At 47.2% G+C, this 25,217-nt stretch overlaps 1 protein-coding gene across 1 annotated transcript; it reads left to right on the top strand.

Annotated features, from left to right (window-relative positions):
- The first annotated feature begins 1,226 nt into the window (after positions 1-1,226).
- PPM1F (protein phosphatase, Mg2+/Mn2+ dependent 1F) lies at positions 1,227-24,961 on the top strand. The gene is made up of 7 exons (XM_070951074.1): positions 1,227-1,540; positions 8,424-8,542; positions 10,871-11,070; positions 12,726-12,914; positions 18,110-18,253; positions 19,898-19,991; positions 22,826-24,961. Exons 1-7 carry the CDS (start codon positions 1,374-1,376, stop codon positions 23,191-23,193), a joined length of 1,281 nt encoding a protein of 426 aa, XP_070807175.1. The 5' UTR covers positions 1,227-1,373; the 3' UTR covers positions 23,194-24,961.
- The last annotated feature ends 256 nt before the right edge of the window (positions 24,962-25,217 follow it).

Raw genomic sequence — 25,217 nt, 5'->3', positions numbered from 1 at the left:
ACTCAGGGCGGTGTACAGCCACATTAAAACACATACAAATTTACAAAATTTAAAACAATTTAAAATTGAATATATAAAAATTTGGCCCATAGATTAAAACAAACATACACCCATTCTAAAATTCGTATTAGGCCAGGGCGGCTTGTTGGAACAAGAGGGTCTTCAAGGCGAGGTCGGGGATGAGACAAATCTCAAGAGACAGCTCATTCCAGAGGGCTGGTGCCCCCAGTGTATCTTTGTCCCCCCTATCTATCTATCTATCTATCTATCATCATTGTCTGTCTTCTGTCTATGTATCATTGTCATCTATCTATCATTGTCTATCAGTTTGTCTATCATTGTCTGTCCGTCCGTCTCTCTCTCTCTCTCTCTCTCTCTCTCATTGTCTGTCTGAGTTTGTCTGTCTATCATTGTCTGTCTGTCTTCTATCATTGTCTGTCTATCTATCATTGTCATTATCTATCATTGTCTATCAGTTTGTCTATCATTGTCTGTCTGTCTCTCTCTCTCTCTCATTGTCTGTCTGTCTGAGTTTGTCTATCATTGACTGTCTGTCTTCTATCATTGTCTGTCTGTCTATCTATCATTGTCAGTCAGTCAGTCTGCCTGCCTGCCTGCCTGCCTGCCTCTCTACCTACCTACCTACCTACCTATCACCTTAAAGGACAGCCCCAAGAAATCCACTGGTCTCTCCTCTCGCCCCAAAACAGGTTTGCATGCGATGAGTAAAAAATCGTCCTTTCCTTTCCTTTCCTTTCCTTTCCTTTCCTTTCCTTTCCTTTCCTTCCTTCCTTCCTTCCTTCCTTTCTTTCTTTCTTTCTTTCTTTCTTCCTCTCTCTCTCTCTCTCTCTCTTCTTTCTTCTTTCTTTTTTTGCATTAAAGGATACCGCCCCATACAGCCCCCACCCCAGGAACCCCGATCGCTGTCGACCCCCCCATCCTACCCCACTAATAAAAAACCCCCTAAAACTTCGGCTTGGGCTTGCTTGCGCTGCTTTTCCTTCCCCTTGAACGACCCGCCCAGGAAGCCGGCTGGTTTCCCCCTCTCCCCTCCCCCCTCCCCCCCTCCCCCCCTCCAAGTCCAAACAGGAAAAGTTTTGCATGGGGGGTGGGGGGGGGAGAAGGAAAAAAAAAAAGGCTGGCTTTTCTTTGCACAAGGAAGCTGCCCGCTGGGTGGGGGGGGGGCTGCCCTCCCCTTCCCCTTTTTCCCCCTTTCCACCCCCCTCCCCATTGAAGGGAAGGAGGGGGGGGGTGCAGGAAGGAAGCCAGCCGGGCTCTCTCCTCTCCAGGCAGCCCCGGGAAGGCGGCCGTTTTTGCACCCGCAGGGCACCGCCTCCAGCCGGCCTCTCTCTCGCTCTCTCTTTTTTTCGGCCATGGCTCGGCCGGAGCTGGCTTGGCTGGCCGGCTTCCTGCGCGATTTCCCCGGCCTTTTGGGCCCCGCCGAGCCGCCGCCCTGGACCGCTTCCACCACCGCTTTGCTCCGGCCGGACGAAGCGGCGGGCGAATTGAGCGAACGGGCTCGCGGATTCCTGGGCAGAAGGTGAGAGCCGGACACGCGTGGGGAAAAGGGGGCCCGGATTTTTTTTTTGCAAAGAAGCGCGTGGAAGGGATGCATTTGCACGCCTTTCCCTCCTCCACGCGGGCGTTGCAAGGCCCACGGGGGCGGGTGCAATTTTGTTTCGTTTTTTTTTTTTTGCATGGACACGCGTGGGGGTGGAGGGTGGCAGGTTCGGCCTTCTGAGCCCCCGCGTGGGCCCTTCTTTTTGCAAAACGGGCCCCGGGATCGTTTTCTTGCGGGTGGCTTTGGCTAAGAGGGGGGGAGTGAGACGCTTGGCGTGGGGACACGCGTGGGGAAAAAGGACTTCCCCCCCCTTCCCGCTGGCCCGGATTTCTTTGCAAGGAAGCGCGTGAAAGGCGATGCATTGCACGCCTTTCCCTCCTCCACGCGGGCGTTGCAAGGCCCACGGGGGCGGGTGCAATTTTGTTTCGTTTTTTTTTTTGCATGGACACGCGTGGGGGTGGAGGGTGGCAGGTTCGGCCCTCCGAGCCCCCGCGTGGGCCCTTCTTTTTGCAAAACGTGCCCCGGGATCGTTTTCTTGCGGGTGGCTTTGGCTAAGAGGGGGGGAGTGAGAGAGGCTTGGCGTGGGGACACGCGTGGGAAAAAAAGGGCTTTTCCCCCACCCTTCCCGCTGGCCCGGATTTCTTTGCAAGGAAGCGCGTGAAAGGCGGTGCATTGCACCCCTTTCCCTCCTCCACGCGGGCGTTGCAAGGCCACAGGGCCACAGGGCGGGGATGTGTGTGTGGCAGGTTCGGCTCTCCGATCCCAAGCGTGGGCCCTTTTTGCAAAACGGGCCTGGGGACCGTTTTCTTGCGGGTGGCTTTGGCTAAGTGGGGATGGGGGGAAGTGAGGGAGGCTTGACGTGGGGACACGCGTGGGGAAAAGCACCCCCACCCCTCTGCTGGCCCGAAGCGCGTGGAAGGCAATGCAAGATTGTTTGCTTCCAGACCTTTCAAGACCCAACTATGGAACATCATCAGTGTGAAAAGGGACTGGGGTGTCCAGAGTCCAAGGGGGAGGAGGAGGAGGAGAATTATGGGGTCCTGAGTGCTCTCTCAGCTTGGTTGTTTCCTTGCAGACATTTCATTACCCAACTAGGTAACATCATCAGTGTTAGAAGGGAGTGGAGGAAGAGAGGATTGTTAGGTCCTTGGTGCTCTCTGAACTTGTTTTTTTTTTTTTTTGCAGACATTTCATTACCCAACTAGATAACATCATCAGTGTTAGCTTTGCATTGAATGCCTGACCTGGTTCCTCAGTTCAAACCTTTCCAGAATCTTTGGTGTCAACTCATGCAATAACCTAGGAGGGAAAAGTTACCTAACCCAGATTAATTCCAGCCAGATTGATCATTTTGACATACAGTTAGTCAGTTGTTAAGTGAGTCACACCTCATTTTATGACCTTTTGGGGTTGTTGTGATCTACCTTCCTTTCCAGCCTCTCTGTGGTTCGTTTTCCGTTGATCAAAATTATGGATGGTTGTTATGGATGGTTGTAACATTTTGGGCATTTGTTTACAAGACTTCCTAACCCCTTGAAGATACAATGGCCAGGAGGCACCTGGAAGATTTTGTAATTTTGCTTTATGCAATCTTCTTCTTTTTTTTGAACTGGCCTGCCCTCAAACCGTCCTTTCATCTAAGGAAGTGTGCAAGTAAACAGAACAATGGTTAGATAAATACTTCTAAGCCAGAGCTTTGAGGTCTGTTAAATAGCTTTTTAGTTTTATCTCAGAAATTCTCCAAAGGGCTAATCTGGAGGTTGATAAATCCAGAGTCATTGCTGACTTTAATTCAACTGGTGGACGTTTAGTGAAAAGTGCTCTGGGTTATTTAAATGTTGCAAGTTGGGTGCTGATCTTATGGTACAGATAATAACAAACAACAGAGTTGGAAGGGATCTTGTAGGTCATTTAGTCCAACCCCCTGCTCAAGCAGGAGACCCTAACACCGCTAACATTTTTGTTGTTGCGTGCCAAAAGCGTCCGCGTGCGTGTGCAACAACATGCCCGTGTGCCAGCACCCATAATGCAATCTGCGCGCCCGCCCCATATGCCCCACCCCCTGTGCATGCGTGCACGACCCAACTTGGGCCCCAACCGCCACGCATGTGCACACAAACCCCCCCCCCCCGTGCCCCGTTTTGGGCCTAGTAGGCCTCACTTCAGCCTCCTAGACGCAAAAACGGGCCATGGGCACGCCACGAACCCCCTGGGCCCCATTTTGGGCCTAGTAGGCCTCACTTCAGCCTCCTAGATGCAAAAATGGGCCATGAGCACGCCACGAACCCCCCATGCCCCATTTTGGGCCTAGTAGGCCTCACTTCAGCCTCCTAGGCGCAAAGACGGGCCATGGGGGGGGGCACGCCACAAACATCCAAAATATTTCATCCAATATTTTTTTAGCTTTTGGGCATGTCCACCACATATGGTAGTATGAACCAGAGGGTTGATTACACTCCCAGCATTTAGCAGATCTATCTTTATACATTTTTGCCGATCTTGCCGGTGCAAAATGCCATCTATAAAACATTTTATACACATTTTTTTTACATGCAGTCGACACAGTCAATTTAATATTTCTCTCCCGCAGTTTCTGCCGTTTCGTGTTTCCCCGAAAATAAGACCCTGTCTTATATATTTTTTTGAACCCTGAAATAAGCGCTTGGCCTTATTGCCATGCGCTCAAAAGCCTGATTGGGCTTATTATCAGGGGATGTCTTATTTTGGGGGAAACAGGGTATTGCATATCCAAAGTTTTTAGCCCAGGCAATCATTGTCTCCTTTACCTGCTCACTTTCGACGGTGGCATAATTCTGATCTCACTTAACTGTAATTTTGGCAAGGTTTATCCTTGAAATGTGAAACATTTTGAGCAAGTCAAAACACGCCTGGAATTTTCTTGTCCTGTTTGAATGGAGAAATAACCCTTTTTCAACACAGCCAGGGGCTATGTCATATTTCTGCAGTCTGGGGAGATTAAATTTTAAAATGCAGTCCTTGATTTACAACCGTTTGCTTTAGTGACCGTTCAAAGTTACAACGGCAATGAAAAAAAGTGATTTATTACCTTCCTTCCCCCCCCCAACCCCCCATTTATGACCGTTGCAGCATCCCCGGTGGCTCTATGATCAAAATTTGGATGTTTGGCAAACTGGCATGTACAGAGAGTCCTCGACTTCCGACAGCTCGTTTAGTGACTATTTGAAGTTACAACATCACTGAAAAAGAAGTGATTTAGGACCGTTTTTCACACTTATGACTGTTAGCAGCATCCCCAGGATCGTGGGATTTACATTCGGAGGCTTGGCAGCTGACGGTTGCAGTGTCCCCTTCTAACAAGCAAAGTCAATGGGGGGGGGAGCCAGTTTCTCTTAGCAACCGTGTTACGAACTTAATAACAGCAGTGACTCACTTAACAATGGTGGCAAGAAAGGTCATGAAACGGTGCAGAATTCACTTGACAAATATCTCCCTTAGCAACAGAGATTTGGGGCTCCATTGTGGTCATAAGTTGAGGACTGCCTGTATTTACGACGGTTGGAGTGTCCCAGGGTCACGTGATCCCTTTTTGTGACCTTCTGACCAAGCCAAGTCAACGAGGAAGCCAGATTCACTTAACAACCGTGTTACTAATTGAACAATGGCAATGATTCGTTTTACAACGGTGGCAAGAAAGGTCGTAAAACACGGCCAAAACTCGCTTCAAAAACTGTCCTGCCTCTTTTAAGGCTCCATTGCGGTTGTAACTCAAGAACGACCTGTATAGGGTTTTAGCATTTTAATATTTTTTTAAATTATTTTTCCATTTTTTGTACGATCTATATACGCTGCCCGGAGTTGCGGCATAAAAATTAAACAGACAAGACTGAATTCTTTCTTGGTTTCCACGGTGAACAAATCAGATTCCTTTAGTGCAATCGACCAGCACTGAATAGCACGCCTGACGGGGGTGCAAAATGTTGCTTATCATGGATTTTTGATTTTATTTTATCACGAGCCAGATTCTCATGATTGGCAAAGGAGTTATATACTGTATACTGCACGAGTCAAAAAGAGGGCTGTGAAAATATTTACAGACCTCTCTCATCCTGGACATAAACTGTTTCAACTCCTACCTGCAAAATGATGCTATAGGGCACTGCACACCAGAACAACTAGACACAAGGACAGTTTTTTCCCAAATGCCATCACTCTGCTAAACAACTAATTCCCTCAACACTGTCAAACTATTCACTAAGACTGTATTGCTATTAATCTTCTCATCGTTCTTCCATCTCCTTCCACTTATGACTGTATGACTAACCTTGTTGCTGGTATCATTAAGATTTATATTGGCTGTTTCCCTATGACTATCATTAAGTGTTGTACCTTACGATTCTTGACGAATGTATCTTTTATGTACTCCGAGAGCGTATGCACTGAAGACAAATTCCTTGTGTGTCCAATCACACTTGGCCAATAAAGAATTCTTTTCTTTTCTTTTCTTTTCTTTTCTTTTCTTTTCTTTTCTTTTCTTTTCTTTTCTTTTCTTTTCTTTTCTTTTCTTTTCTTTTCTTTTCTTTATTCTATTCTATTCTATTCTATTCTATTCTATTCTATTCTATTCTATTCTATTCTATTCTATTCTATTCTATTCTACTCAACTTCTACCCTCAAAACGACACTATAGAGCAATGCACGCCAAAACAACTAGACACAAGAAATTTTTTTTCCCAAACGCCATCACTCTGCTAAACAAATAATTCTCTCAACACTGTCAAACTATTCACTAAGGCTGCATTACTATTACTATTAGTCTTCTCGTCGTTCCTATCGTCCATCTCCTCCCACTTATGACTGCATGACTGTAACTTGTTGCTGTATCCTTATGATTTATATTGATTGTCTCCTAGTATGATTTGATTGCTTATTTGTACCCTATGACTATCATTAAGTGTGATTCTTATGATTCTTGATGAACGTGTCTTGTCTTTTTATGTACACTGAGCGCATATGCACCAAAGGCAAATTCCTTGTGTGTCCAATCACACTTGGCCAATAAAGAATTCTAAATCCTAAAGTTATTACATATTCCCCAGGACAAAAGATGCAGAGTGCATTCTTGCACAGGCCTGACATCCGGTAGGAAATTTTGAAAGGAAAAAGGAAGTGAGTGTTTCAGTTACAGAGCAGAATAGGAATTCATATTATTATTTTTTTTTATTTTTTTTTTAGAAAGGGAGAAGAATAACAGGAAATTCCAAGAATTAGCTCGGTGCTGAAAATAACCCCCTTGCACTGCAGAGGAAAGGGGTAAACCGTTCGAAGCTGGGATTTGTAAGAAAGTTAGAAACAGAATGGATTGTTTGAAGCTCTCTAGAAGAGTAGAATAGAATAGAACAGAGTTGGGAGGGACCTTGGAGGTCTTCTAGTCCAACCCCCTGCTTAGGCAGGAAACCCTACACCACTTCAGACAAATGATTATCCAACCTCTTCTTAAAAACTTCCAGTGTTGGAGCATTCACAACTTCTGGAGGCAAGTTGTTCCAATGATTAATTGTTCTCACTGTCAGGAAATTCCTCCTTAGTTCTAAGTTGCTTCTCTCCTTGATGAGTTTCCATCCATTGCTTCTTGTCCTGCCCTCAGGTGCTTTGGAGAAGAGCTTGACTCCGTCTTCTTTGTGGAAGCCCCTGAGATATTAAAACACTCTATCATGTCTCCCCTAGTCCTTCTTTTCATTAAAATAGACACACCCAGTTCCTGCAACCGTTTTTCATACGTTATTTTGTTTTGTTGTGATTTGCAATTGACAAGACCTGTGGAGTTCATGTGGAGTTTGTAGGAACTTAAAAGGTCTCCCATAAATAGGAGCCACAACCTTTGTGTTTGCTCTCAGTTTATATAAACACCCACTCCTTACCAGCACTGATGATGTAACCTAGTTTGGCAACGAAATGTCTGTAAGAAAGCAACCAAGCTCAGGGAGCACCAAGGACGACTACTCTTCCTCGCTTGATGATATTCCTTAGTTGGGTCATGAAATGTCTGCAAGCAAACAGCCAAACAGGCCTCCTCCTACTCCTACCCTTCCTCCTCTGCACAATCCCCACTTCCCTCTAGCACTGATGATGGGTAATAAAACTTCTGCAAGAAAACAACCAAGTTCAGAGACCATCCAGGACCCCACAGTCCCCAACCTCTCTCTCTTTCTTTGTCTGTCTGTCTGTCTGTCTCTATCTCTCTATCTCTGTCTCCAAACGCACTCCCTTCTAACTGATGATACTCCCTAGTTGAGTCATGAAACGTCTGCAAGAAAATAACCAAGTGCAGAAATCACCAAGGACCGCACAGTCCTCCTCCTCCTCCTCCTCTCTGCAAACCCTTCTCCCTTCTAGCACTGATAATGTTACCTAGTTGGGTAATGAAATGTCTGCAAGAAACAAGCTCAGAGACACCAGGGGCCTCATAATCTTCCTCCTCCTTCTCTTCCTCCTCCTCCCTGCAAACCTCCCTCCCCTCTAGTCTTGATGATGTTACCTAGTTTGGTAATAAAATGTCTGTAAGAAAACCACCAAGCTCAGAGAGCATCAAGGACCCCACAGTCGTCCTCCTTCCCCCTCCTCCATCCCTCCTTCTCTTCTCCACATCACTTCCTCCTCCTCCTCCTCCCTGCAAACCTCCCTCCCCTCTAGCACTGATGATATTACCTAGTTGGGTAATAAAACTTCTTCAAGAAAACAACTAACCGCAGAGAGCACCAAGCACCCCTCGTTCCAACCTCGAGAGACAAATATTCTCCTTTACTGGAAACTCTTTTGTTTTGCCTGTTTTCTCTGCATGGCTTTTTCATTCACCCCATCTTTTTTTTTCTTTTTTCCTTAGGGGTGCCCCTCCTCTTCTTGCAGCCTCCTTAATTCACGCCGCGGTCAGCGGGATTCTGCAGAGTGACCTCAGCGATTTTAAAAAACAGAATCAGGATGAGGCTGGTGAGAGCGAAACCCGTAAGCATTTGCCCTCCTTTGGTTCACAATCTCTTCTTACAAAAAGCTCCTTATTTTGGCTCCCAGGTGGTTTATCTCTAATTAATTGGAAAAAAATCATTTAAAATTGGTTCATCGTCGTTTGCACAGGTTGCCCTCGGTTTACAACAGTTGGTAGTTTACAGAGACACCGAAAAAGGGACTTACGATGCTTTTTCACACTTAAGACCGTTGCAGCATCTCCCATGCTCCCATGATTTACATGTTGTGGCCCCGCCCTCTGAGCCTATCTCATCGGAGGAAGAAAGCTCCGAAAATGAGGGAGAGGAGTCAGCCAGGCCTCCCTCTCCAGGCCCCTCCCCTCTGGCACTGTCTCAGGTGCCGGCCGAGGGAGAGAAGATTAGCCAGGAGCCAGGTGTCTCGGATGAGAGCGAAGAAGGAGAGCTGTCATTCCTGGATGCACGCCAACGAAGGCGTGATAAATGGTTGCAGCAGTTAAGGAGGCGTGCTAGGGATTAGAACTGAGTCACTGGACCACACCCCAGAGACTATATAAGAGAGGGTGGTGGCTGGTAAAACTCTGTGACGAACAAAAACGAACTTTGGCTAGTCACTTGAACAACGTCTGAAGCTGCCAAAAGGGATATTGTTTTTTTTTTTTTTTTAATTTGATTTATATGCCGCCCTTCTCCGGAGACTCAGGGCGGCTTACAATGTGTTAAGCAATAGCCTTCATTCTTTTGTATATTTTTTTTTATACAAAGTCAGCTTATTGCCCCCACAAACTGGGTCCTCATTTCACCTACCTTAGAAAGGATGGAAGGCTGAGTCAACCTTGAGCCTTGGAGAGATTCGAACCAGCAGAAATTGCAGGCAGCTGTGTTAATAACAGGGTGCATTAACCACTGTACCATCAAGGCTCTTTTTTGCTGGACTATTTGCAATGCGTATGTAATTTTATGTTATCTGTTGCAGTAAAAGCTCTTGGCAGATGGTGCTTATATTGCTGCCAAGTTTGAGATAACGACCTGTGTGCGTGCCAAGTGCTTTCTTAACCCTCGGCTGGCTGTGTTTGTGTGTGTGTGTAGACGAGGACAGATCACATCACATCACATTCGGAGGCTTGGCAACTGATTCACATTTATGACGGTTGCAGTATCCCAGATCCCCTTTTGTGCTCTTCAGTGGGGAAGCCAGATTCACTCATCCGCCATGTTACTAACTTAACAACGTTGTAAAATGGGGCAAAATTCACTTCTTAAGAAATGTCTCGCTTAGCAACAGAAATGTTCGACTTCGTCGTGGTTGTAAGCCAAGGGTTACCTGTAAAGTTCAGGTTGAAGATAACTGTCAGGGTTCCGACAAGCCAAGCTTCAAAAGAAACCCATGTTCTGTCCCCGTATCACGCACACATCCAACCAGCCAGCCGAGGGTTAAATAAACTCTTCAAACACTCAACGTCAGTGATAAGGAACTTGGCAGCAACTCCGTGGCTGCCTGCCAAGAACTTTTACTCCGATAACACAGACAAAAATACACACAGTTTGAATAGTCCAGTTTGTAATTAAATCCACAGCAAATAGGCGTTGTGTCCAAAGGTGCAAAGTGACTCGCCAGAGATTAGCTTTGTCTATCACAGAGTCTGAATGGCCACCACACTCCCTTTTATAGCCTGTGGGGTGTGGTCCAGTGACTCAGCTTAATCTCTGGCACACCTCCTTTTCTGCTGCGCACGCTTGTCTCTCCAACGCTGGCGTGGGTCCAACCACAATGTTTCTTCGTCACTATCCGACGGCTCGGAAACACCTGGCTCCTGGCCAATCTCTTCTCCTTCGGGAGACACCTGAGGCATTGCCAGAGAGGAGGGTCCTGGAGAGGGAGGCCTGGCCGTCTCCTCTCCTTCATGTTCGGAGCCTTCTTCCTCCGATAAAATAGGCTCGGAGGACGGAGCCACAACAACCCAGTTATTTATTAGGAGCTTCATGTCAGCACGTTCCAGGTGAAGCCAACTCTGACCCCACATAATTTACGTCCCAATCGTGACCCTGTTCCCCCCCTTTCTCCAGGGTGTGTCATCAGTCACATTCGCCAACGGGGCAATTTTGTGGGTTGTAGAGATCACTCCCCTCTGGCCACTGTAGGTAACCCTGGGAGACAGCCTTGAGAGAGCTATGTCTGGAATGTGCTTCTGTTTTTGGCTGCCGTGCTGCTTCGTCGGTTTCCCACCCCCCTTGCCTATGGCAACTCGAGAACAGGCCAGGGATGCTTTGGGAGTTGACAATAACCAGGTGAGGCCGTGAAAGTTTCCAAATACTTATTTCAGCGAATTCTTTTTTAATTCACCCACAGTGTTGGTAGCCGCTCCTTTGCACCGCCATTTCTTTAACAAACTCTTGGAGATCTGCGGCGAATGGCAGAAAGAGCTTCCCGCCTTGAAGCCGTCCAAGCGCTACCTTCAGATTTCGATCCACGCAACTCGTAATACTCGACGGAAGATGGAAGATAGACATGTTTCCCTGCCGGAATTTAACCAACTCTTTGGCCTGGAGGTGAGTTTCTAGAAGAAGCTAAGAGAGGACACACTGATAGAAAAATTGCCCTCCGTGATCATGCTAACCTATTTTGGAATTGCAGCTTCTGATTGTTCAGTTTCCTCGATGTTCTCTTGAGCTTGGTTGTTTTCTTGCAGAAACTAGGTAACATCATCAGTACATTGATGGTAGCTTGGTAATGAAATCTCTACAAGAAAAGCTCAGAGAGCACCAAGGACCCTACAGTCCTTCCTTCCTTCCTTCCTTCCTTCCTTCCTTCCTTCCTTCCTTCCTTCCTTCCTTCCTTCCTTCCTCCTTCCTTTCTCATCTTCCTTCCCTTCCTCCCTTCCTCCTTCCTTCCTTCCTTCCTTCCTCCCTTCCTTCCTTCCTCCTTCCTTTCTCATCTCCTTCCTTCCTTCCTTTCTTTCTTCCTTCCTTCCTTCCTTTCACCCTTCCACAAACTTCACTCCCTTCTAATATTGATGATGTTATCTAGTTGAGTAATGAAACATGTACAAGAAAACAACCAAGCTCAGAGAGCACCAGGGACCACACAATCCTCCTTCTCCTCCTCCTCTTCTCCTCTGCAGGCCCCACTGTCTTCTACCACTGATAATGTTACCTAGTTGGGTAATGAAACATCTGTTGTGGCTCCGTTACCGGAGCCTGTGTCATCGTCAGGAGAGGACTCCCGAGAGTGAAGGGGAGGAGTTGGCAAGGCCTCCCTCTCCAGGACCCTCCTCTCTGGCAATGCCTTCGGTGTCCGCTGAAGGGCAAGAGATAGGGCCACGGCCAAGCACGTCCACACAGCCACAGATGGTCAGTGATGAGGGTAATGAGTCTTGGCTGGACCCACGCCAGCGTCGCAGAGATAAGCGTGCGCAACAGAAGAAAGGGCGTGCCCAAGATTAGGCGGAGTCACTGGACCACACCCTACAGGATATAAAAGGGAGCGTGGTGGCCAGTCAAACCTTGTGACGAAAAAAGCTGAAAGCTTCCACGCCATTCTGCATTGCCGGACTTTTGCTTTAAGACTTTGCTGGAGTATCTCTGGACTTGATTAATTCCGTAATTATTGAGCTGCTTTCCTTTGATGTATCAGAAGTGGGGAGATGTTATCTCTCCTCTTTGTAAATAATAAACTCTTGGCAGGCAGCCACTAGGTTGTTGCCAAGTTCCGTTATAAGGAAAAGGATTTTGCCGGCTGGTTTGGTCTTTAACTCCTGAACGTCTGTTGGTGTGTGTGCATGGGGTTGGCAACAGAACAACATCTGCAAGAAAACAAAAAGCTCAGAGAGCACCAGGGACCCCACAATCCTCCTCCTCCTCTCCTCCGCAAGTCCCACTCTCTTCTACCATTGATAATGTTATCTAGTTGGGTAATGAAACATCTGCAAGGAAGCAACCAAGCTTGGAGAGCACCAGGACCTCACAGTTCATCTGAATTACAGATATTCTCTTCTCTCGCCACTTCTGTCCTTCTTTGTCCCAGTTAACCATCTCTGATGGGCTTTGCTGTTGGAAAACATCTCTCTGTGTGTGTGTGTGTGTGAGAGAGAGAGAGAGAGAGAGAGAGACACACACACATTTCAATTCTCTATTTCTTGTAAGCTTGGGTCAACATACCTGTTTTATATTTTTCTTCTGTCTTTACTCACCCTGGCCACCGAAAGGATGACGTAGATCGAGCCTACTTTGCCGTCTACGATGGTCATGGAGGGATCGAGGCCGCTAATTATGCCGCGGCCCATTTGCACGTCAACTTGGCGCATCACAAGAAGCTTCTAGAAAGCCCAGCGGAAGCTCTGAGAGATTCCTTTCAGAAGACGGATGACATGTTTCTCTCAAGAGCCAGGAGAGAGGTGAGCGGGGTAGAAGGGTTGAAGGCAGGGATGGGATTCAGCCGGTTCGTACCGGTTTGGGTGAATTTTAATCTGGTTCGCTGAACCAGACTGGTTGACCCTGCCCCTCCCAGGAGTCTCTACGCGGCCCATTTTGGATGCCAGGTAAGTGCAGGGTGCACACGGAGGCTCTGGAGGGGCGAAAAATGGGCCTACCGGAAGTCCAGAAACACACCTGTTTCCAGCTTCCGGAGGGCCTCGGATGCCCAGGGGAGGCCGTTTTTGCCCTCCTGGAGGCTCAAGGAAAGCCTCCGGAGCCTGGGGAGGGTGAAAATGCCTCCCTCCCACCGTGGTGCAGGCTGAGTAGGCCATGCCCCCATGGCCACGCCCACCCAGCAACTGGGCAGCGAACTGGTTGCTGAAATTTTTCAATTCCCCCCCACCCACCCCCGCCGTTTGAAGGGACCAAATGCTGTTAGATCGTTGACGAAAGAGGACATAAAAATTAGGGGGCGAGTTTGGAGAAAGATATTCTCTTAACAAGCGACCTTTCTTTACAGGTAGTCCTTGATTTACAACGGTTCGCTTAGCGACCAAAGTTAGAACAGCAGTGGGGAAAAAAGTGACTTATGACCCTTTTTTCACAGTTATGACCGTTAATAGCATCCCGATGGTCCTATGATTTGCATCCAGATGTCTGACAACCGACTCATACTTATAAGGGTTGCAATGTCCCAGGGTCACTTGATCCCCTCTTGCAACCTTCTGATGAGCAAAGTCAATGGGGAAGGCCAGATTCACTTAACAAAGTTCACTTAACAAAGGTCTCGCTTAGTTGGAGTTGAAATTTTGGGCTCGGTTGTGGTCGTAAGTCGAGGACTTTCCTGTGCCTGCTTTAAATTGGTTGAGATGCCACCAACCCAAAACGGACGTCGGTTTGCCGAGTGGATTTTAGATGGAGAACGTGTGGGAGTTCTAGTGCCACCTTAGGCATGAAACCCAGCTGGATGACTTTGGGCCAGTTCCTCTCTCTCTCTCAGCCCAACCCACCTCACAGGGTTGTTTGTTGTGGGGAAAATAGGAGGAGGACGGTGCGTTCACAGCTTTGAGTTACTTGTAAAAATAATCGTGTCTTGCTTAACCGCAGAAATCCTAGTCTCAATTTTCGTAAATTGAGGACTAACCCTAGAGGATTAGAATACAGTTGGCCGTGGTTAGCCTCAATGTTGTGCCTCACGTTGCGAAAAAAAGATCAGACTTCAGGATCCGCTGCAAAAGTTTTTGTTCATTAATGGATTTGCAGCGTGCTTTGTAAAGTATTTTATATACCAACATAAAGGTTTTGTGTGTGCAGAGAATACGGGGTTTTTTTTGGTACAGTTTCGATATTAGCGATCACTGATCTGTGGTTGGTTATTCAGCTGGAAACAGAACTCGGCGCAACTAACAAAGATCTCTTTGTTTTCTTGTTTTCTTTCTTTTTAAAAAAAAAACCCCACACACTTGGTTTTTGTTCCAGTTCCACGTGGTTTGCACAGTTTTAAAACCGGAAGCTCAGAAGGGAAATTGTCATACATAATAATAATAATAATAATAATAATAATAATAATAATAATAATTTTATTTCTATACCGCCCTTCTCCCGAAGGACTCAGGGCGGTGTACAGCCTATTTAAAAACACAAACAAAACAATGATATAAAATTTAAAATAATTAAATAAATGGCTCAAATTTAAAACCCCAATAAATTTAAATACCCCAATTTAAAACTATTGTATTGATAGTCCGGCCTGGCGGAACAACAGGGTCTTCAATGCGCAGCGAAACACCCGGAGGTCAGATATCTTACGAATTTCCGGGGGCAGTTCATTCCACAGGGCTGGGGCTCCCACAGAGAAGGCCCTCCCCCTGGGCGCCGCCAGCCGACATAACTTGGCTGACGGCACCCTGAGGAGACCCTCTCTGTGGGAACGAACTGGTCGGTGGGAGGCTATTGGTGGCAGAAGACGGTCTCGGAGGTACCCGGGTCCTATGCCATGGAGCGCTTTAAAGGTGGTAACCAACACCTTGAATCGCACCCGGAAGACCACCGGGAGCCAGTGCAGCTCGCGCAGGAGGGGTGTCACATGGGCATAACGGGTTGCGCCCATAACCACCCGCGCGGCCGCATTCTGGACCAGCTGGAGCTTCCGAGTGCTCTTCAAGGGGAGCCCCATGTAGAGAGCATTACAATAGTCCAACCGGGAAGTAACAAGGGCATGAGTGACCGTGCGCAGGGCGTCCCGATCCAGAAAGGGCTGCAACTGGCGAATCAGGCGAACCTGATAAAAGGCCCCCCTGGCCACGGCCGTCATATGCTCTTCTAAAGACAGCCGTGCATCCAGGAGGACACCCAGATTGCGAGCCCTCTCCGTGGGGGGCAAAGATTCACCCCCAATAGTCAGCGATGGCACCTGCTGACTATATCGGGGCGCCGGGAGCCACAGCCACTCGGTCTTGGAGGGGTTGAGTCTGAGCCTGTTCCTCCCCATCCAGGCCCGCACGGCCTCCAGGCAGCGGGACATCACATCAAGGGCATCGTTGGGGTGGTCTGGGGTGGAGATGTACAGCTGGGTATCGTCAGCGTACAGATGACACTTCACTCCAAAACCACGGATGATCTCACCCAGCGGCTTCACATAAATGTTGAACAGGAGGGGCGAGAGGACCGACCCTTGCGGCACTCCCCATGCGAGACGCCTCGAGGTCGACCTCTGCCCCCCTGCCAACACGAACTGCGAGCGGTCGGAGAGGAAGGAGGAGAACCACCGCAAAACGGTGCCCCCTATTCCTAACCCCCTCAACCGCTGCAGCATGATACCATGGTCGATGGTATCAAAAGCCGCTGAGAGATCTAATAGGACTAGGACAGAGGAACAACCCCTGTCCCGAGCCCTCCAGAGATCATCCACCAACGCGACCAATGCCGTTTCTGTGCTGTACCCCTGCCTGAAGCCCGACTGGTACGGGTCTAGATAGATAGCTTCATCCAGGTGCCGGGGAAGTTGTCGTGCCACCACGCTCTCAACAACCTTCGCCACAAAACGAAGGTTGGAGACTGGACGATAGTTGGCTAATTCAGCCGGGTCCAGGGAAGGCTTCTTGAGGAGGGGCCTCACTACCGCCTCTTTCAAGGCAGCAGGAAAGGCACCCTCACCCAAAGAAGCACCTATAATCCCCTGGAGCCAGCCTCGTGTAACCTCCCGGGAGGCCAGTACCAACCAGGAGGGACACGGGTCCAATAAACACGTGGCGGCACTAATCTTACCCAGAACCCTGTCCACATCCTCGGGAGTCACAGGATCAAACTCCTCCCAGATAACATTCTCAAGGCCTGCCCCGGTCTCCTCCCGTGGACTCATCCAATCGGAGTCCAAGCCATCCCGAATCCGAGCGACTTTATCGTGCAGGAATTGCACAAAATCCTCAGCACGACCCTGCAAGGGATCTTCCCGCACTCCCCCCCGAAGAAGGGAGTGGGTCACCCTAAACAGGGCGGCTGGGCGGTTCTCTGCAGATGCGATAAGAGCGGAAAAATGGTTAGATTTTGCCGCTTTTATCGCCACTAGGTAGGTCTTGATATAGGACCTCACCTGTGTCCGGTCGGAATCGGATTGACTAGTCCTCCAAATGCTCTCTAGGCGTCTTTTCCGACGCTTCATCTCTCTCAGCTCCTCAGAGAACCAAGGAGCTAATTGAGATCGGCATCGGGTCAGAGGCCGCAAAGGCACGACGCGATCCAAAGCTCCGGCGGCCGCCCTTTCCCAGGCGGCCACCAGCTCTTCAGTCGAGTCGTGTGTTAGAGTCTCAGGAAACGGCCCAAGCTCCGTCAGGAACCTTTCGGGGTCCATCAGGCGCCTGGGACGGAACCATCTGGTCGGTTCCGTCTCCCTGCGGTGGGGGCAGGCGGTAGGAAAGTCTAGTTGAAGGAGTGAATGATCTGTCCATGACAAGGGTTTAATATCTAGTTCCCCTCTACCAAGATCATTCAACCACTGACCAGAGATAAAAATCAGGTCCAGAGTGTGTCCCCCTATGTGAGTGGGGCCTTGAACTAACTGGGTCAGGTCCAAGGCCGTCATGGAAGCCATGAACTCCCGAGCCACCTCTGACGCCTCACCTGCGGATGGGAGGTTGAAATCCCCCATGGGATCCCCCACATAATAATGGGCCTTGTGCAAAGGCTGAAATGAAATCTCCAGGGGAAAAAAAAAATGCGGTTTTCCTCACAATTATGCATGTCCGTTATAAAAATTGAAGAAAGAGGGAGGAAAGAAGTACGTGCGTTCATTTCTGAGTGGCAGTTATTATTTAATAATCACTGAGGAGAAGACATTGTGGGTGGTGCACAACCTATGGTGTCAATTCAGTGTCATCTCATATCTTTTAAGAGAATATATAGGTCAGTGATGGCTAACCTTTTTGCCATTGTGTGCCAAAAGCGTGGGGAATGTGGAGAGTCGCATGTTTGTGTGCCCAGGCCCATAATTCTATGCGCTCCGCCCCATTGCGCATGCGTGCTCGACTCCGTGCTTCCCCCGCTTTTGGCATGCAATGGCAGTTTCAACCAAACTTGGTACACAGATGACTTTCTCTCTGGAAAAAAACACTGGGGCGGTAAGACACCCCTAATAGCCCTCGGGGTCTGTGTTCTGTTAAGATACAGCCTGTTGTGCCTTAAAACGGCTTCTACTGGACTGCCTTAAAATGGCTTCTACTGTACAGCACAGTGGAGTTGCCATGGTAATGGTTTCACAGTACTCCACAAGGGGGCTCCCTCTGATAAAGGGGAAAATCCAACATTAGACGTTGGATTTTCCCCCATCCAATGTTTGGTCCCGACATTTTCAACAAGGCTTTGATGATCAATAAAACATTACTGCCTGCAGGGAAAATATTTTTAACTAATTTAATTCTCGCCGAAATCAGGGCTCAGGGTGAAGTTGCTCTTCCTGTCTAATACAGGATTGGGATGGATAAATAAATACCCGGACAACGCAGGGTTATCAGCTAGTTTGTTATAAATTGAGGATTACCTGTATCCTTTAGCAGAATATTCATACAAGATCTCTTTTTGCCCTGTGGTTAATCAACAGGTGTGACTTTTTCTCATGTGTTATATTTCAGTCTTGGGGGGGCAAACTAACTTTTTCTGCTTTTTTGAAACCTGTCTGCAGAAGCTTCGGAGTGGCACGACAGGGGTGTCTTGTCTCCTGGTTGACGACAAACTACACATAGCGTGGCTGGGGGACTCACAAGTGATCCTGGTCCAGCAAGGAAAAGTTATAACTCTGATGGAACCTCACAAACCAGAACGAGAGGTAAATGTAGTTCTTTGCAATTTGTCCTCTATGTTTATTTTGGCTCACCTTGGTATAAAAAACAGTAATTGACCTACTTGGAAGATTCCCCCCCCCAATTGTCCGAAAACCGAATTTCTTTATGTATCCTTGATGTTCTGTCCCCCTTCCCCACACAGGCAAACACACAACCAGGCACGCCTGCCAAGATTTTATTAAGTAATCAGACTAGAAACCCTTGCAGATAAGAGTTTTGGCAGTAAACTGCGAAATGCCTGCCAAGTCAGTTTTCACTCACAGTCAGCAAAAGAGAGTTTCTCCTCAGTCCGGTTCAGTAGCAAAAAGTAATCCACGAAGCAAGAATTGGCCAGGGTCCAATCCAAATATGCACAAGCCAGATTTCAGGTAAGGCGATGTGACTCTCAGGTTTTTAACTTTGACCGTCACAAAGCCTGAAGAGCAATCACACCCACTTTTATTCCTTGTGGGGTGTGGCTCAGTGACTCAGCTCAATCTCTGGCCCTCCCAAGCCTCTTTCGTTGCTGCGCACGCTTCTCCCTCCGACGCTGCCTGGGATCAAGCCAGGATTCATCATCCTCGCTCCCTATCTGTTGTTGTTCCGATATGCTTTCCTCCTGGCATATCCCAGGCTGTTCCTCTTGGCCTTCGGATGGAACCTGAGGCATTGCCAGAGAGGAGGGTCCTGGAGAGGGAGGCCTTATCAGTTCCTCCCCATCACCTCCTCTGTTAGGACATGCTCGGGAGTCGAGGTCACAACACTTGATTTATTTTTTAATTGAAGAATAACACAGTTGGAAGGGACCTTGGAGGTCTTCTAGCGCAACCCCCTGCTCAAGCAGGAGACCTTATATCCGTGATGGCGAACCTATGGCACGCGGAGCCATATCGGTGGGCATGCGAGTGTTGCCCTAGTTCAGCTCCAGCATGCATGTGCGCGCTGGCCAGCTGATTTTTGGACCTTCCGGGCCCACTGGAAGTCGGGAAACAGGCTGTTTTCGGCCTCCAGATGGCCTCTGGGGGAAGGCCCGTTTTTCACTCTTCCCAGGCTCCAGAAGCTTTCTAGGAGGCTTTCTAAACCTCCAGGGGTGGGTGGGGAAGGCCATTTTCGCCCTCCCCAGGTTCCTAGAAAGGCTCTGGAGCCTGGGGAGGGCGAAAAATGGGCCTTCCTGTCCCATCGTGTGCCAAAAACGGGGGGAGTGCGGGGAGGGTGTCGGGACACATTGAGGCTGTTTTCGCCCTCCCGGAGGCTCGAGGAAAGCCTCCAGAGCTTGGGGAGAGTGAAACATCCCTCCCCCGCCATGGTGCAGGAAGCTGAGTAGGCCACGCCCCCATGGCCACGCCCACCCATCAACCAGGCAGAGAACCAGTTGCTAACATTTTTCAATCCCACCCTTGGTTAAAATGAACCGCAATCTGCGTGTGAGTCAGCAGTAATTTCCGTAAGAAAAAGTGAAATAGATATTTCGAAAAAGGTTTTAAAGGAGATCTTGTTTTCCCTGAACTGAATGAGAAGGTTTCAGGAGCCTGAATGAAAACGAAAAGGGATGCCATTTTTCTTCATCGCGTTTCCCAAATCTCTCCTTTCTTTGTTGCGTTGTTGCACAACGAAGGCTTAGGGGTGTGTGTGTTTCCTTGCCTTTATAGGATGAACGACAGCGCATAGAAGATTTGGGAGGCTGCATAACATACATGGACTGTTGGCGTGTAAACGGCACCCTGGCTGTTTCCAGAGCAATTGGTAAGCGTGTTTTCTAAAGCCAGTTGGAGAACATTGTACAGGTGGTCCTCAACTTAACGACCACAGTTGAATCCAAACTTGTCAGTCAAGGACTGAAAATTGCTGAAAATTAGCCCAATGAAAATTGCTGAAAATTAGCCCAAATGATACAGCCAGCTGATCAGGGCACTGGGAGATTGGTGGCAACTTTCCTTATTCAATCGAGCAGGATTGCTTCAGATTGTTAGCCTCCACAAATAGAAACTACCAAAACAAAACAAAACAAAAAAATTCTATGAGAAAAACTGTGACAGCAAAGTGAAGTGTTTTTGGGCAAGAAACTGATAAAAGAATGAGATTGTTACCAAATAGAAGAGCCAGACATATTCTAATTTCTAAATCCTAAATTCTTTGTGTGTCCAATCACATTGGACCAAATAAAGCCATCCTATCATATCCTAACTTATTATTATTTCTGTCATTCTTCTCTCCCCTCCCCTCCCCTATTTCCTATTCCTGTTCTGTTCTGTTCTATTTTGTTCTTTTTTATTCCATTCCACGCCACGCCACGCCACTCCATTCCACCACTCTACTCTACTCTACTCTGTCTGATACTTATTATCTCTGTCATTATTCTATTCTATTCTATAGTCTGTTCTGTTCTGTTCTGTTCTACTCCACTCCACTCCATTCCACTCCACTCCACCACTCTCCTCTCCTCTCCTCTCCTCTCCTCTCCTCTCCTCTCCTCTCCTCTCCTCTCCTCTCCTCTCCTCTCCTCTCCCCTCCCCTCCCCTCCCCTCCCCTCCCCTCCCCTTATTATCTGTCATTATTCTATTCTATTCTATAGTCTGTTCTGTTTTGTTCTGTTCTGTTTTGTTTTGTTCTGTTCTGTTCCACTCCACTCCATTCCACTCCACTCCACCACTCTCCTCTCCTCTCCTTTCCTTTCCTCTCCTCTCCTCTCCTCTCCTCTCCTCTCCTCTCCTCTCCTCTCCTCTCCTCTCCTCTCCTCTCCTCTCCTCTCCTCTCCCCTTATTATCTGTCATTATTCTATTCTATTCTATAGTCTATTCTATTCTGTTCTTTTCTGTTCCACCCCAGCCCACCCCAGCCCCAAGGCTGCCTGTTTTTAATATTCACGGAAACAACTGGCATCTCAGAAAACCTTGGCATGTTGGCTGCCATTGAGGCGCTCACGTTAAAAACTGCTCCGTACAGCGCATTGCCATAGTAACTCAAACCTGACACAGTGCAGATTGAGGAATGACGTTCGTGCTGTTCGCTCCCAAAGCATCTGCAGTGATATTTTTAATATTTTCAATAGGCTCCCAGAAGCCCACGTTAATATTCAAGGCTAACGCTCAGATTATTAGGTAATGTTCCTGTTCGCTCAGATCCTTAGGTAATGCAAATGCAGGTAGTCCTCAGTATACCACTATTCATTTAATGACCGAGTGAAAAAAGTGACTTATCACCGGTCCTCACACTTACAACCTCAGCAACCACAAGGTCATGTGATCAGAATTCGGGAGTTTGGCAACCGGAGTATATTTACGTATTTGTGACAGTTGCGTGATTCCCATTTGCGACCTATACCAGCTGGCTCTGACAAGCAGAGTCCTTGGGGGAAGCTAGAATTACTTAGCAGCCATGTTGATTCCCTAAACGGCAGAGGTTTGCATAACAGCCGTGGCCAAAATGGCGTAAAATGGGGCACAACTCTCTCTTAACAATCACCTTGCTTTGTAATCAATCGATACAGAAATGGACTTCAATCTTCAACTTCAGTCGACAGTTGTGGTGATCTGAACGAATGTATCTTTTCTTTTTATGTACACTGAGAGCATATGCACCAAAGACAAATTCCTTGAAATCTTATCTGTGGTTTGTGAGACCATTCACTTTTTGCATTCTTTCTTTTGCTGCTTCTCTTTCCTTGACATCAATAGAATTAGAATTAGAATTAGAATTAGAATTAGAATTAGAATTAGAATTAGAATTAGAATAGAATAGAATAGAATAGAATAGAATAGAATAGAATAGAATAGAATAGAATAGAACAACAGAACAGAACAGAACAGAACAGAACAGAACAACACAACATAGAATTCTTTATTGGCCAAGTATGATTGGACACACAAGGAATTTGTCTTTGGTGCATACGCTCTCGGAGTACATAAAAGATACATTTGACAAGAATCATAAGAGTCATAATCATGACTTAATGATAGTCATAGGATACTAATAAGCAATCAAATCATTCTAGGAAACAATAAAAACAATATGAGTTGTAAAGATACAAGCAACATGGATATAGCCATAAGTGGGAAGAGATAGATACTAGTAAGGATGAGAAGAAGAATAGTAATACAGTCTTAGTAGTTATTAAGTTATTAAGGAGAAAGAGAAACGATGTTCAGTGTATAACAGGGGAAATGACAATTTACCTCAAGTTGCAGTCAAATCTGAATTTGTTCTGTTGGCTGTGGACCGAAGGAAGTGGAACCTGTCCTCCTTTTATGAATAAAAGTAGTCCTCAACTTACAACCATAATTGAGCCCAACATTTCTGTTGTTAAACTGGACAACTGATCAGTGAGCTTTGCCCCATGTTACGATTTTTCTTGCCACAGTTGTAAAGGGAATCACTGCAGCCCTTGTAACACGGTTGTTAAGTGAATCTGGCTTCGCCATTGACTTTGCTCGTCAGAGGTCGCAAAAGGGGATCACGTGACTCCGGGACACTGCGACCCGTCATAAGTCTGAGTCCGTTGCCAAGCGTCTGAATTTTGATCGAGAACTGCCTGTATTTTATCTCCTGTTTCTCGTCCTCTTTTTTAAAATCATTTACAGGGGATCTCCTGCAAAAACCTTACATCTCCGGCTGCGCGGATGGCGCATCGTTTGAGCTGACGGGGACGGAAGATTACGTCCTCCTTGCCTGCGACGGGTTCTTCGATGCCATCCAGCCGGTCGAGGTGGTGGACCACGTCTTGGAGCACTTGACGCAAAACCACGGAGACGGCCTTCGGACCGCGGAGAAGCTGGTGGCCGCAGCGAAGGAGAGCGGTTCTACCGACAACATCACCGTCCTGGTGCTCTTTCTACGCCAGCCCAAGGACATTGTGGCCGACTGTCTCAGAGACCCCAAAACCAGCCTTACGGATGAGGGCACACCGGCTTCCTTCTTCAGCTTCTTCAGCTCTGGAGCAAACAACTGAAAGATCGTTCACCTTAAAAGCAACATCTGCAACTCTGCCGAAGGCCCATCGTCAACAAGATGTCAACAAGTTTTTTTTAAGATCGGCTCTTCTACGCCGGAAAACTAAAATATGGCGCTTGGAATGGATTTGACATTGGGGAGAAAAAAAATCCATCCAGCTGTTCCTTAGCCCAGGGCCACGCATGGGGTGGTATAACATCAGACTCTACAGCTGGAGAAAGGGTAGGACGCAAGCTCCAAGCTTCTCTTGAAGACCTCATCGGGAGGTGAAAGGGCAAGGCTTAAATTTCTTGCCAACTTTGGTTTTCCACGGGGAAAGGATGGGATTTGAGCAGAGAAGGTGTCGGTCAGGCTGAAGCCATAATATAGCTCAAGCATATCGTAAAAAAAAAGGGGGGGTTGGTATGGGCTGGTGGTTGAAGGCCTTGCTTCTTGAGAAGTTCCCATGTGTCTTTGCATCTTCTGCTTGGTTTCCCACCTGAGCAAGGGAGGGTTGGACTAGAAGACCTCCAAGGTCCCTTCCAGCTCTTCGTTATTCTGTAGTCTCGGATCAGAGCCAAAAGTGATGTTTTCATCGAGGAGGTGTCGTTGGAAACGGCGTAAATCGCCTTGGGCTGAAAAGGGGGCTGTGTTGGGGGTGGGTGGGGTCTTTTGGAAATGAACCACTGAATAAGCTATGGCTTATTTTTCGCAGAGAAATTCAGTATTAAGTTCAGGATTGGGGCGCCCAAGCGTCTTGTTCTGCGTGTTGTGTTTGTGCTTTTGTATACCAAAGAAAATATTAGCCAAGAATGTCAGCTACGAGATCGGACGTGATCATAATCTACTGCCCCCCTCTTCCCTTTCCCCAATTATTTAATATGTCAAACCTGCATCAAACTCATATATGGTCATACAGTATCCATAAGCTAAGCTGAGATAACCTAAATTGCAGTTAAATTGCCAAATATGGGGTGTTCTGTGTGTAATTGTCATCTCTGTCATTTTTTTCTTTAAAAATTAACTGTTTTATTACTTCTCTGCTCAATTGTATGTTCAGCCTTTTTTTTTAAAAAAAAAAAATCTCCCAGTGGGTTTATTTTAATTAGATTTTTAGATATGTGCACGTTTACTGTTATTTTATCACTGGTATTTTGAAATGGGCTGCTGTCAGATGTCATTCACCTGCTGACGACGAAATAGAATACAGGTAGCTCTCGACTTAACGACCACAATTGAGCCCCAAATTCCTGTTGCTAAACGAGACGTTTGGGAAATGAGTTCTGCCCCGTTTTACGAACCTTTCTTACCGCAGTCGTTAAGCGAACCACTGCAGTTGTTAAGATAGGAACCTGGTTGTTAAGTGAATCTGGCTTCCCCACTGACTTCGCTTATCAGAAAATCGCAAAAGGGGATTGCGCGAACCTATGCGACGGTCATAAATATGAGTCAGTTGCCAAGCTTCTGAATTTTTGATCAAACGATCTTGGGGATGCTGCCACAGGCATAAGTGTGAAAATGGTCGTAAGTCACTTTTTTCAGTGCCGTCGTAACTTTGGACCGTCACTAAGTGATCTTGTAAGTGGAGGACTACCTGTGTTCTGTTTTATCTTTGTGGGAGTTTATTTCAAGACGTTTAAAAAGCTGCTCAAACCCTCGAGGCCTTTTTAGAAAGGTATGCCGAGATCTCTAGAATTCAGGAATGCTTTTTCCCCCTGTTAAAACGGTGACTGGAAATGACTGGAAATTTTCCAAAACACAAGAGGCTTTGAATTAAACAATCCGGTGTTTTCTTTTAATCGCCAGCGCTGTTACAAGAATGCACTTTTTTTTTTTGAGGCTTAAAGTTGAAATGGTGTCGGATAGGTTTAAACTTGAATCTGACGATAAAGGGGAAAAAAAAAACTTGGCAATGAAGAGCAATGGGAAAAGCAACTAGGATAGAATCTTTCAAAATCTGTTGTCATTCTCTGCTTTATAATTTCCTTTTTCCTTATTACTGTGCTGGGAAGTGGCAGGGAAAAACTAGCTAGAATTGGGGTT

Source organism: Pituophis catenifer, unplaced genomic scaffold (assembly GCF_029215685.1).
Source record: "Pituophis catenifer annectens isolate HBS135680 unplaced genomic scaffold, rPitCat1.0.hap2 SCAF_10, whole genome shotgun sequence".
Classification (NCBI taxonomy): domain Eukaryota; kingdom Metazoa; phylum Chordata; class Lepidosauria; order Squamata; family Colubridae; genus Pituophis; species Pituophis catenifer.
This window is presented reverse-complemented; position numbering and strand designations above follow the sequence as displayed.